This window comes from Micromesistius poutassou (assembly GCF_964030765.1).
Source record: "Micromesistius poutassou genome assembly, chromosome: 22".
Taxonomy (NCBI): domain Eukaryota; kingdom Metazoa; phylum Chordata; class Actinopteri; order Gadiformes; family Gadidae; genus Micromesistius; species Micromesistius poutassou.
This window is the reverse complement of record NC_140292.1, coordinates 2,096,934-2,110,300: the sequence shown is the minus strand read 5'-3', so window position 1 is coordinate 2,110,300 and position 13,367 is coordinate 2,096,934. Positions and strand designations below refer to the sequence as shown.

The window sequence follows — 13,367 nt, the reverse complement described above, 5'->3', positions numbered from 1 at the left end:
TGAACCCTGCTCTGAATGGGTGAGGGTGAACCCAACTGGACTGAAAAATCGTGTTCCATCACGAGTGAGCAATATAAACATTGAATGAAAAAAAAATGAGTAAATAGCTATCTAGTTCTGACTTCCTCGGCACGTTTCCATCTGAAAAGTTCAGATTTCCCTGAAATGAGCAATCGCTGAAACATTCGGGATTATGTTGATACACAAGAAAATAAAAGATATAGCATCGTATAGTATAATTAGTCGTTTTTACAAATTTGAATGCCGAAATCGTACATATTGTGCCTTTTAAATCGGTGTTCATGACTAAATAATAGATGGTTGATGGTTTTTTGCCTCCTGGCCAGCAGGGACGCTGTCGCATTCAATACTTTGATTTGTTTTTCCAACTTGAGATCAGAGCTGCTCCGTAAGTGGCCAACTGACGCTAACGCTGCTCCCTATCAGCCGGGATTTAACCCCCCTACTCCCGGGATCGAAGCCCTGACGCCACGACCCCTGGACGGACCGAGGCCGCGGTGCCGAGCGGCGGGGATACGAGCCTCAGAGGCCGGGAGACGTGCCGCAGAGGCCGGGAGGCTGCGGACAGAAGGCTCCTTGTCCCAAGCCTTCCTGCTGCGTGGCAGCGGAGCCAGAATGCCAGCTCCCGGTGTAGACTGCGGGTCTGAATGAGTTTCCATCAGATCGACTTTCCTTCACTTAACTAATTCCGCTCGTTGGAACCGAGATGCCGGTCGGTCTTCATGACTTGTCCGCCAACAGGCGGCTGGCGGGCGGGCTGCTGGTCAACCTGCTGGCCTCCATCTGCATCGTCTTCCTCAACAAGTGGATCTACGTCCACTACGGGTTCCCCAACATGACGCTCACCCTGCTGCACTTCGTGGCCACCTGGCTGGGGCTCTACGCCTGCCAGAAGATGGACGTGTTCGCCCCCAAGAGCCTCCAGCCCCAGAAGATCGTGTGGCTGTCCCTGAGCTTCTGCGGCTTCGTTGTGTTCACCAACCTGTCGCTGCAGAACAACTCGATCGGCAGCTACCAGCTGGCCAAGGCCATGACCACCCCAGTGATCATCGCGCTGCAGACCGCCTTCTACCAGAAGAGCTTCTCCACCCGCATCAAGCTCACCCTGGTGGGCTCACACACTCACTCACTATCAGTACCTCACTCAATCACTCACTCGCTCACCTGAATGCCTTGCTGCTTAACTTCGTCTTGTGCTTTGTGAAAATTTTCTAATTGTTTTTAATTTTAAGATGACGGGAGATTTATTATTTATGACTTTACAGCAGCAACCAGTCAAATAATTGCCAGCTAATTGCTGTAATTTAGATCACACCAATATTATGTACATGTTGATACAACAATGTGCTGTAATTGATACCCAGTATGATACTGCAATAAAAAGTTTCCAGTTTTGTTACAGTGGTGGGGCTAAACTCTGTTTAGTGATAGTCTCTGTCTCTCTCTCTGTGTCTCTGTCTCTCTCTATCTCTCTCCAGGTGCCCATCACAGTGGGCGTGGCTCTGAACTCTCTGTATGACCTCAGCTTCAACGCAGTAGGAATGATCTTCGCCTCGCTGGGAGTCGTGGTGACCTCGCTCTACCAAGTGGTGAGAGAGAGAGAACTTAGTCATAAACTAATGTATATGTAGTTATTTAGTTATATCTAAACTGAATAACTTTATCTGATCACATTCATACTACGCTATATTTTAGTGGACATTGTCATTTTTCCTTTAATTCCCTTTAAAAACTGCTTTGGCAAAGTTAATCTCTCTCTCTCTCTCTCTCTCTCTCTCTCTCTCTCTCTCTCTCTCTCTCTCTCTCTCTCTCTCTCTCTCTCTCTCAGTGGGTGGGCTCTAAACAAAAGGAGCTCCAGGTCAACTCTATGCAGTTGCTGTACTACCAGGTAATGTAGTACTGCTGTATACACTATAGTACTAGTATATAGCAGTGCTTATATAGTACCATATATCTAGATATAGATATATCTATGTCTACATATAGATCTAGATAAAGATGTCTCTCTCTCTCCAGGCCCCCATGTCCTCTGTGTTCCTCGGGGCAGTGGTCCCCTGGTTTGAGCCGCTGAGCGGAGATGGAGGATTACTGGGACCCTGGTCACCTGCTGTCCTGGTGAGAAACACAGACAGACACAGACAGACAGACTGACACTGACAGGTTTGGTCGCTGGGTGATGGTGTTGTTTGGTTGCTAGGTGATGGTGATGCTGTCCTGTGTGGTGGCCTTCCTGGTCAACCTGTCAATCTACTGGATCATCGGGAACACCTCGGCCGTTACGTATCCTCAACATGCTAGGCTAACAGCTGAACATGATGCCTTGCTAACCGCTGAATATGATGCTACACTAACTTCTGGACGTGATGCTATGCTAACCGCTAAAGATGATTCTAATCTTACTGCTGAACATGATGCTCGGCTAAGCGCTTAACATAATGTGTGCCAACCGTACAACAGGATGCTATTTTTACTGCTAAACATGATGCTAGGCTAACGGCTAAACATGATGCTAGGCTAACCGCTAAACACTGGATTTTTTTTTCCTGAGTTTATCCTCCCAGATACAACATGTTTGGTCACTTTAAATTCTGCATCACTCTGATTGGAGGATACTTACTCTTCCAAGACCCACTGTCATTAAACCAGGTGAGATCCGATAAACTCTTCCCACTGGTGGACACTGGGAGCTGCCCAGTACAACCAGTCTTCAACTGGTGTGAGAGAAAAAAACTGCATGTAGATTGAGATGAGAATTATCAGATTTTTTTAATATGAAATGAATAACTGCCTCTCTCTCTCTCTCTCTCTCTCTCTCTCTCTCTCTCTCTCTCTCTCCCCCCCCCACCCCCCAGGTGTTAGGCATGCTGTGTACACTGGCTGGTATTCTGAGCTACACTCACTTCAAACTGTCAGAGCAGGAGGCGGGGACTAGCCGCCTGGCTCAAAGGCCATAGGCTCGCCCAGCTGTCAGAGCAGGAGGTGGCATCTAGCCGCCAGGTTCAGAAGCCATAGGCTCGCCCAGCCACCAATCCCCTGCTACTGGCTGCTCTTTTTATATTTTTTTAAATATGAACTTGAAGACGAGCGATATGATTGGTACTCTTCACTTTTCTATGTCTTCTATTTCCATCTTCCTTTTTGAATAAAGAAACTTTACAGACACTTATGGGGGCATGTAGATTCTTTGTATGAAATATTGAGAGGTATAATTAGAGATATTGTAGGTCCGACTTAAGAGCTTTATATATATGTATAAGTGGAGGTGTTGTGGTCGATGGCTCCTCCCTCTGTTATGACAAACGTCTCGCTGAGCTACTGGGCCTGCTCACACCATATGTCCCTGTTGATTCTTATCCTACAGAATGACAAACTGTCAGAGGTCTCAGCTACGTCCTGTAGCACTGCAGCTAACATCTGGATAAACAGCAGGAATAGGAAGAAGGAGACAAATGCAGGGAGAATTATTCTGTTGTCTCTGATGAAGAATTTGACAAAGCAATATCTGCAAAAAATGTACCCAAAATTGATATCCCTCAATTGGAACCCCCCCCCCTAATAACTAATCTTTCTTTCTTTTTTTCTCTCTCTCTCTCTCTCTCTCTCTCTCTCTCTCTCTCTCTCTCTCTCTCTCTCTCTCCCCCACGTCCTCCTCTATGGCATGGAAAAATAAACACTTACATGGCCAAAGCAGTAAAATAATAACAACATATACTGCACCTAAAGTTCTTGAAGTGGGCAAGAGAATTAAGCTTTTCAAATCTCTATAGACAATATTAACTTTCTCTCACTTTTAATAAGTATTACTAATAAGGTTTAAGTAACACAATCACACTGAATTCAAAAAACATTTAAAAAAAAAACTAAAAAAAAGATTAACAAGATAATAAATAGTTATTATTTAGATGAGGTATTCGGAGTATCGGTATTGTTGCTATTCCGGATGGTACCCACAGGGGACGCTGTTTTCGCGGTAAAAGTTAAACGATGGATCTAAAAGTCTACCACCGCCGGGGGCGACATACGGTAGGATTGTGAACGACCAGCAGAGCAGCATCCCGGGCAGCAAGTCGACCCTTCCACGGTGAACACAAAGCTCCGGAAAATACAGTTTTAGACAGAAAATATCGGCTACGGTCACACTCATGATTGGATAAAACATGAAAACGGATCTAAATAAAGAAGTCGAATGATGTTCTGAACACTGTAGCATTAGTCTGAAGCTAACAGGCCGCGGAGCCTCGGATTTTCCTGTTGGAGGTCTCCGACGCGTGTGGGACAACACGGCGACAATCAGCGGTCAACGAGGTAATAATAAGGATCTCGTTATTGTCACTGGAATAGATCTGGCTTTATGGAAATTATTACTAAACATGTTCAAAGTTGACAGCTAAATGAAAACATGAAACTTGTTTAACCACTGTGTGAATGAATATGCATGTTATATATAATATACTATAATATAATATGATATAATATAATGTACTTTTTATAGTTTACGGTTTTTGGTGGTTAACATTCAATATTGGTCATACTTTTATATATTGAATTATAATATATATAGATATATATATTAAGGTTACATATTGAATGATAATGTATATAAAGGTTACATATTGAATGATAATATATATTAAGGTTACATATTGAATGATAATATATGTATAACATTTATTAATATTATTACATATTGTATATTATGATAATATGTGTAGGAAATGCTGCATTGAAGTAATGGGAAAGTAATATACATTGTGTTATGGAAAAATATAGCTGACCATATACTTCTATACCCGTAAACTTGTCTGGGCATGTCTCAGGTTAACCCGGGTAATACACGACTAGTGTGGTTTACCCGGGTAATACAAGACTAGCGTGGTTAACCCGGGTAATACAAGACTAGCGTGGTTAACCCGGGTAATACAAGACTAGTCAGGTTAATCCGGGTAGTACAGTAAAGTTAACCCGGGTAATACAGTCAGGTTAACCCGGGTCAGACCACACTAACTGTAATGTTCGGCTTGGTACTCGAACGTAGCCACGTGGATAATAATCAGCCATCCTGCTGAGACTGTTGAGACATGTTGGGGCTAGTCAGGGCTAGGCTAGGCTAGGCGGAGCTTGGCTAGGCGGAGCTTGGCTAGGCGGGTCCAGACTGCTGGTCTAGTCCTGACATGTTGAAGAGAAGTTTGTATAAGACTATCACAGCTGAGACGTTTTGTTGCACTTTATGTACAGAGCATGTATTCACTAGGTAAGACCTTTTATTTATGTATCTGAATAGAGTTTATGTATTTATAGATCTCAATAGAGATCATTACTTAATATACAGAGAACGTATTTACTAGGTAAGACCTTTTTATTTATGTATCTGAGTAGAGTTTATGTATTTATAGAGCATAGAGATCATTACTTAATGTACAGAGCATGTATTCGTTGGGTAATACCTTTCAGCATGTATTCATTGGGTAATACCTTCCATTGATGTATCTGAATAGTTTATGTATTTATAGATCTAAATAGAGATCATTATTTTTCTTTTTATTATTTTTATCATTTATATAGAGATGTCTGCTTGATGTGAGGCTAAAGCTAACTACTTGCTATCTTCCAGACGACAATCAAGATGTCAGGGGACAGCTGTGACAAGTTGGACCAGGACAGCAAACTGGTAAGCCCCTGTCTGTCTATCTGTCTGCCTGCCTGCCTGCCTGCCTACCTGCCTGCCTGTCTGTCTGTCTATCTAGCTGTCAGTTTAAGTCTACCCTCTGTCTTACTGTACATAAGACATTAAACTGAACCTAACCTAAATTATGTTGAATTGGTGTATAATACCACTGCTTATGGTTCCAGTGTGTGTAATACCAGTGTCCATGTTTCCAGTGTGTGTAGTACCTTGTTTCCATGGTTCCTAGGTGAGACCCTCAGCTGAGTTCCAGTCTCTCCTCCTATTGGCTGGAGCCTCTAAAGACCTCTTCACCATGAAAGAGGTAACCATGGGAACCATATGTAATATTATTATCTTATCCATTATGCAGGCTTACCATATTAACACTATCAATATTATATTACATTATGCAGGCATATTAGACATAATATTGACATATGAATTAATGTCAATATCAATCAAAATACTGTTTGATAAATCATGAATAACCTGATTCAGTGCATTAATTAAGACATGTAAATATGTGTTATGTTATGTATTTCCTGGGTCAGTACATTAATACATGTATTATGTCATAGGTCATGTATTACCTGGGTCAGTACATTAATACATGTATTATGTCATAGGTCATGTATTACCTGGGTCAGTACATTAATATATGTATTATGTCATAGGTCATGTATTACATGGGTCAGTACATTAATACATGTATTATGTCATAGGTCATGTATTACCTGGGTCAGTACATTAATATATGTATTATGTCATAGGTCATGTATTACCTGGGTCAGTACATTAATATATGTATTATGTCATAGGTCATGTATTACCTGGGTCAGTACATTAATATATGTATTATGTCATAGGTCATGTATTACATGGGTCAGTACATTAATATATGTATTATGTCATAGGTCATGTATTACCTGGGTCAGTACATTAATATATGTATTATGTCATAGGTCATGTATTACATGGGTCAGTACATTAATATATGTATTATGTCATGTATTACCTGGGTCAGTACATTAATACATGTATTATGTCATAGGTCATGTATTACCTGGGTCAGTACATCATGCAGAAGGAACTTTTTGACAAGACTGAGCAGCACATTGTCCACTGCTCCCATGATGCACTGGGAAAGGTCCTCGGAGTCCACAGCTTCTCTGTTAAAGAGCCACGGTGTGTGTGTGTGTGTGTGTGTGTGTGTGTGTGTGTGTGTGTGTGTGTGTGTGTGTGTGTGTGTGTGTGTGTGTGTGTGTGTGTGTGTGTGTGTGTGTGTGTGTGTGAGAAACAGGAATCTAAACATTTGTTCTGTGTGCGTTTCAGACTTTTGTTTTCTTTAATTACCAAGAATCTCGTTGCCGTTATGAGTAACGGTAAGATCTGCTCCTCCTCCTAACTCCTACATATCATATCATCTGCGGGCGGACGGGATTGTTGACGGGGGGGAGGGTTGGTACGGGATTACGGGCTGGGGGGGGGGGGTGGGCGGTGACAGCAGCAACGAGAGATCTAACGGGTATCTTTCTTTTTTTGGCGTGACATGCATGAGAGCGTGAGATATTTCTACTTATATTTATACTTATTCTCCTCCCAATGTCTGTCTGTATTTCAGAGTCGTCTCCAGAAGTCTCCCAACAATGCACCATTCAGAAAGAGGTAACACACACACACACACACACACACACACACACACACACACACACACACACACACACACACACACACACACACACACACACACACACACACTCTGAACGTGGATGTGTTATATTGTGTGTGTGTAGGAGGAGTCGGTGTCTCCTGACTCCACCAGGAGGCGAAGGAGGAGGAGCAGGAGGAGCAGTGAGCCAGGTGAGTCCAAGGTTGATATCACATGACACCGGTCATGTGTTCTGAAGATGTCATTAAAACTGCTGCTAAAAAGCTAGCCCGCTCCGCTACAAGGCCCTATGCCTCTCTGAAGAGTGCTGGGATTGGCTGAAGGATGTTAACTCATCTGCATGTCTCCATTAGTACGTTAATCTAGAAGGTACATTTTCCAATATAACAACAGAACTGGTCCTGTCAGGTCCGTCATGCTCCATAGAAGAGGAGGAGGAGGAGGACCAGGAGCAGGAGGAGGACCAGGAGGAGGACCAGGAGGGAGGGAGGAAGAGGAGGCGCTCTGATAGTTTCTCTCTGACCTTCGATGACAGCCTGTCCTGGTGTGTGATTGGTGGACTCAGAAATGACACCGACTGCCAGGGCCAATCACCTGACACACACAGTACGGTGAGTACGCCCCTTCTGTCTGTCTGTCTGTCTGTTTGTTTGTCTGTCTCTATTTCTTGCTTTGTCTGTCTCTATCTGTGTCTGTGTGCTTCTGTCTGGAACTGATTTAGTGTGTGTGTGTGTAGGTGAGTGATCACTTCAGTGTGGAGTTTGAAGTTGAGTCGCTGGACTCAGACGACTACAGTGATGAAGAAACGTCGTTATCTGGGGACGACCAGGTACACACACACCCACGTACACGTACACATACACATATATTCCATATTCCATTAAAAATCTGCCTTTTCCACCTAGAATAGTAATTAACAATGTCAAGACAATGTCAATGTCTCTCTGATTAATTTAGTGATAACTTCATAGAAAAAAAAATTAAAAATAAGGAAATTTCTAAGTGACCCCAAACTTTTGAATGGTAGTGTGTGTGTGTATATATATATATATATATATATACCATTCAAAGGAAATTAGTTTTTTATATATATATAAAACTAATTTCCTCAGGTGTATGAGGTCACCATCATAGAAGCAGAGGAAGACTCTTCTGATGAAGATCCTGAGATTACAAAGGCTGTGAGTACACACTTTCCTCCTCTTCATCATCATCAGCTGACCTCCACCAGCAGGTCTTAAGTGTGTGTGTGTGTGTGTGTGTGTGTGTGTGTGTGTGTGTGTGTGTGTGTGTGTGTGTGTGTGTGTGTGTGTGTGTGTGTGTGTGTGTGTGTGTGTGTGTGTGTGTGTGTGTGTGTGTGTGTAGGACTACTGGAGATGCTCTAAGTGTGAGCAGTGGAACCCTCCGTTGCCTAGGAACTGTAACCGCTGCTGGGAACTGCGTCAGGATTGGCTCCCTGAGCTGTCTGTCAGCAGAACAAACACTGCCTCCCCTGATCACAAAGTCATGCCCACCAAACCCTCTGTGGACCAATCAGCTACAGACCAACACACCTGTCCAGGTAACACACACACACCTGTCCAGGTAACACACACACTTGTCCAGGTAACACAACACACCTGTCCAGGTAACCCAACACACCTGTCCAAGTAACAAAACCAGGTAGGACTAACCCCTGCCTCTCGTCCTCAGGGCCAGAGGAGGATGTAGACGTTCCTGACGGAAAGAGGAGCCACTCCCCCCGGGCCCCCGCCTCTTCTGACCTCCTGGGCCCTGCCCCCTCCCCCCCGCCCTACGACCCCGCCCCCCCACCTGACTCCCAGAGGACTGTCTCCATGGAGACGCGGCTGCCGGAGGCGTGCGTGGAGCCGTGTGTGATCTGCCAGACGAGACCCAAGAATGGCTGCATCGTCCACGGCCGCACCGGGCACCTCATGGCCTGCTACCAATGCGCCCGCAAGCTAAAGAGGAGGAACAAGCTGTGTCCCGTCTGCAGGGAGCCCATCCAGAGTGTAGTCCTGACCTACCTGAGCTAGACCAGAGCATAGTCCTGACCCACCTGAGCTAGACCCTCTAGTCCTGACCTACCTGAGCTAGACCCCTCCCCCTCCAGGGTCTAGAACTGACTTACCTCAGACCCCTCCTTCTCCAGGGTCTAGAACTGACTTACCTTAGACCCCTCCTCCTCCAGGGTCTAGAACTGACTTACCTTACCTCCAGGGTCTAGTCATCACCTACCTTAGACCCCTCCCCCTAACCCACCCCCCCCCTAGTAACCCAGAAGGATTTAAAGACTAGGGATTGGTCAGAACGCGAGGGGGCGGGAGACACTGAACTGATCACAGACATATTTTATTTATTGAACCTGTACAGTATAAAGTTTAATCAGAATGATCTGAAAAATGTTTATCTTGTATTCATTGAATAAAGTTTATTCAAAGGCCCTATCACGCCACCGGCGGTGAGTGTGATTGGACGGTACAAACCCGTTGAAAATCTGCCTTAGTGACATCACAAGTGGGCATGTCCACCTAGACGAATGATGGACAGATCAGTCGACCAGCCCACCTAGTGGACTGGAGCAACACGGAGAACTAGCAGACAATCAATATCTCCAGGACGTCACAATGAGGAACTTCTCATCAGCGAAATTCACTAATTCACGCATAAACAGAATCTACTATTACATCATTTTGTGTGTGTGTCTTTATGCATGTGTCTGTGTGTGTGTGCATGTGCTCCCAGTGCTGAAGAACAAAGACCCCCCCTGTCTGAGGCATGGTGTTGTCACAGAGTAATGACCTCCGCCCCCCCTATGAATGACTTGGGTAGCGGTGCCGTGAATACGAGGGACTGGAGACCTAGTTTAAGTTCTTACTGTGTACTACAAACTAGTAGACTGTGCAATACACCCTGTATGTAGTAGTGTGTAGTATGCAGTACAGTGTACAATACAAACCATTATGTACTACTACACACTGTACTGCATACTGTGTACTACATACTGCTGAAGCGAGTAAGAACATCCCATGTAGACAGTGTGCGAAATACGGGGGTCCGGGGCTGGGCCCCCCCGATTAACCCATGAGACCCCCTGAGAGCCTCATAAGCAAAATTTGAAGGGGATCTCAAATTTCGTCCAAAAAAAAAAAAATATATATATATATTTTTTTTTTTTTATTATTGTCACTAATGGTCATTTAAATGTGTTTAAGCTCATGTCCAGTATTCAGAATTTTAAACATTTATTCACAAATATGTTCTATTTTTTGCCAAGCGGAGCCTGCCAGTCCTGTGCACGTATGCAAATTAGCCATGTGCGCCAAACAGAAGAAGGGCCCTATCTTGCGCCCGGTGCAATTTACTTTTTACACCGACGTATGTGTCGTTGCTAGTTTGCCCCCGGCGCAAAGCTGATTTTACCCCGCAGCAACCAGGCACCACTACACTTGCGCCTGGAGAGGCGTGTCGGCGAAAAGCAGGGGCGTGTTCCCGCGCAAATGATACTTGGTGCTATTTTAGTGATCTAAAAAATGCGCCAATGCAATTCATACTTTGCGGTCACGTGACTACCACGGATACCTGGAGGGCATCAAACGCTGGCAAAATGGCGACGAACATCGGCCAACCAGGGGAATTGCAGCCTTGCAGATTTCCGATACTTACCGAACCGGACCCCGACTTGAAGCGGCGGTGTCTTCTACCTTAAGAGGCTTATTTTAGATAATAACCGGCGACGTTCTATAGGCTACATTATTACACGGCTACTTGCCGAAACGAAAAAATAACTTCACACGGTGTGTGAAGTTGTGTGAACCACGTGACTCCTCATTCTCAATTTGAGAATGAGGAGTCACGTGGTTTTTGGGGAGGGGAGGGGAGGGGTTTGAGCCCATCCGCCATGCTGGTAGCACGGTTCCCAGGAGAAACGTTGTCAGAGCGGCATACAGACAGATGAGGAAACATAGACGCAGAGACGCAGGAGAAATTACGATAGAAATAAATGGAGAAGAATAAGGCGAAGGAAAAGGGTCCTTACAGGAACAAACTCACTACCAGCGCCAAGCAGAGGTATAAGGAGAAGCTGTCAGACTTAAACAACGTCGACCCATACGAGCTACCTGCAGCAGAATGGGACAGAGACCTGGACCTTTAACCACCTTGCACATATATGGACATAGTGAACTACTTGGTTTTTGGCATCAGTCAATATACGATGCAAGAATTTAAAAGCCATAAATCGCTAGAAAGCTATGAGACATTCTGCTGTGGTTGGTGCAAGACCTGGCCATCTACAAGCCTCCACACGCTCAAAACACTGTTGTACTGGCAAAGGTAAGTTGCTTCACCTTTTGAGTTTTATGCTAATACTAATGTGTTGTGAATACATTGCGTTGACCAAAGTGACAAAGTAATTTACCGCGATTGTTTCGTAAACACTAGATTGTAACGAGGTGTTCCATGCACACAAACGTTAGATTAACTTCCCACATGTTTTGCAGCTTGTTATGCTAATTTGATTTTAGCCCAATGAAACATACTAGGCATTGTGTGTTGGGGGCTTCGAAGTAGACAAACCAGTTCTGGTTAGGCTAGGGTAGTTAATGGTCTGGTTAGACTAAAGCAAGCCATTAACTGTGTGAATGAAAGGTCTGTGAGATTCAGGCTGCAGACAAATGTAAATCTGGAAAGCTGCATACAAATGGAAATGGGGGTCTAGACTAGGCTGTAACTTGAAATAAAATGTGTCCCTTGTCTTCAAGGCTTTTTACTGTTTCTCTAATTTATTTACCTCTTGTATCTAACAGGTCATGCATTCACGACGGCTCTGCGAGCCTCCACTCACCCCATGGGTCATCCTCACACCATCGGGGCAAGTGTGTTCGGCCCACTGTACATGCATGGCTGGTGTAGCGGAGTCGTGCACCCATGTCGGAGCCCTGCTGTTTATTGTCGATGCCTGTGTACGGTTAAAGGAGAAGGCCACAGTCACAGACGAACCGGCCTATTGGAAGCTGCCAAGCAGCATCAACAAGGTCCTGCCAGAGGTTGGCCAACGCATCAATTTCATATCTGCTGCAGCTACACGGAGGTCTCTAAACAGACGAATAGACGGTGAGACCCACAATAGTCCTGCGCTGAGAACACGTCCAGCCAAAACAGCCAATGACACACCGACACCAACACCGGAAGAGCTAGCAGTATTCTACCGGGAAATCAGCACAGGGACAAGATCAGCAATTTGGAGTGTGCTACCCGAATACTGCGATGAGTTCAGAGACCCTATTCGGCCCATCCGCAGCTTACAGTCCTTGGCTAATGGAAGCGGCCTTGATAGGAGTGACTTGCCTGCGCTGCAGAAGCACTGCCAGACCATAGGGAGCATTGCTGATTTGTCTGAGGAACAGGCAGTGCAGATAGAGAGAAGGACGCGGGGACAGCACAACTCATCACTTTGGTTTGCTGCACGGGCTGGAAGAATCACAGCCTCCTCAATGCATTGTGTTTATGCAACAGACATTAGTTCACCAGCACCCTCCACCATAAAGAGGGTTTGTTATCATACGTGGGCCGGGAACAGCAGCCACCAGTTGGGGCATCAAACATGAGGAGACAGCGAGGCAGGCATACACTGCCCAAACAAAGGATCAGCACACCGATCAACAAGTGGAAACTTGTGGGTTTTTTGTCAACCCGGCCTTCCCACAGGTAGGAGCATCGCCAGATGCCATTGTTACTTGCACTTGTTGTGGGAAAGGCTGCATAGAAGTGAAATGCCCCGCGAAGTAAAAGGACAGCACAATCCTTGGTGCGTACTCATCAGATGACTGCAACTTCTGTCTGCATGCTGTTGATGGTCAGGTGCACCTCAAGAAGAACCACCAGTACTACACCCAGGTCCAGACCCAACTGTTTGTAACAGAGTGCCTACTGTGACTTTGTAGTGTGGATATTGAAGGACTGTGTGATTCTGCGCATAGCTCCAGACAAAACATTTTGGAATGCACGGCT

At 45.0% G+C, this 13,367-nt stretch overlaps 2 protein-coding genes across 4 annotated transcripts; both read left to right on the top strand.

Annotated features, from left to right (window-relative positions):
* Positions 1-405: 405 nt before the first annotated feature.
* Positions 406-3,177, top strand: slc35e3 (solute carrier family 35 member E3). The gene is made up of 7 exons (XM_084486297.1): positions 406-1,129; positions 1,500-1,610; positions 1,850-1,909; positions 2,038-2,136; positions 2,219-2,301; positions 2,583-2,667; positions 2,874-3,177. Exons 1-7 carry the CDS (start codon positions 728-730, stop codon positions 2,973-2,975), a joined length of 942 nt encoding a protein of 313 aa, XP_084342423.1. The 5' UTR covers positions 406-727; the 3' UTR covers positions 2,976-3,177.
* Positions 3,178-4,063: 886 nt separating this feature from the next.
* On the top strand, positions 4,064-10,046 carry mdm2 (MDM2 proto-oncogene). Of its 3 annotated transcripts, none has more exons than XM_084486069.1 (12): positions 4,064-4,326; positions 5,633-5,689; positions 5,934-6,008; positions 6,738-6,871; positions 7,019-7,068; positions 7,308-7,351; positions 7,480-7,546; positions 7,764-7,966; positions 8,092-8,184; positions 8,468-8,536; positions 8,721-8,916; positions 9,048-10,046. In XM_084486069.1, the coding sequence occupies exons 2-12, from the start codon at positions 5,645-5,647 to the stop codon at positions 9,389-9,391; spliced, it is 1,320 nt and encodes a 439-aa protein (XP_084342195.1). In that variant the 5' UTR covers positions 4,064-4,326; positions 5,633-5,644; the 3' UTR covers positions 9,392-10,046. The 3 variants fall into 3 exon arrangements, with proteins under 3 accessions (XP_084342195.1, XP_084342196.1, XP_084342197.1); XM_084486070.1 differs by lacking the exon at positions 4,064-4,326 and adding an exon at positions 5,189-5,272; XM_084486071.1 differs by lacking the exon at positions 4,064-4,326 and adding an exon at positions 5,276-5,366.
* Positions 10,047-13,367: the final 3,321 nt, after the last annotated feature.

Bases quoted from the DNA above. Each gene is read 5' to 3' on its own strand.
- mdm2 (XM_084486069.1), top strand. From the start codon at position 5,645: ATGTCAGGGGACAGCTGTGACAAGTTGGACCAGGACAGCAAACTG. The intron at 6,009-6,737 runs GTAACCATGGGA...ATTATGTCATAG, and splicing joins ACCTCTTCACCATGAAAGAG to GTCATGTATTACCTGGGTCA. The intron at 8,917-9,047 runs GTAACACACACA...TCTCGTCCTCAG, and splicing joins AGACCAACACACCTGTCCAG to GGCCAGAGGAGGATGTAGAC.
- slc35e3 (XM_084486297.1), top strand. From the start codon at position 728: ATGCCGGTCGGTCTTCATGACTTGTCCGCCAACAGGCGGCTGGCGGGC. The intron at 2,137-2,218 runs GTGAGAAACACA...TTTGGTTGCTAG, and splicing joins CCTGGTCACCTGCTGTCCTG to GTGATGGTGATGCTGTCCTG. The intron at 2,302-2,582 runs GTATCCTCAACA...TTATCCTCCCAG, and splicing joins GGGAACACCTCGGCCGTTAC to ATACAACATGTTTGGTCACT.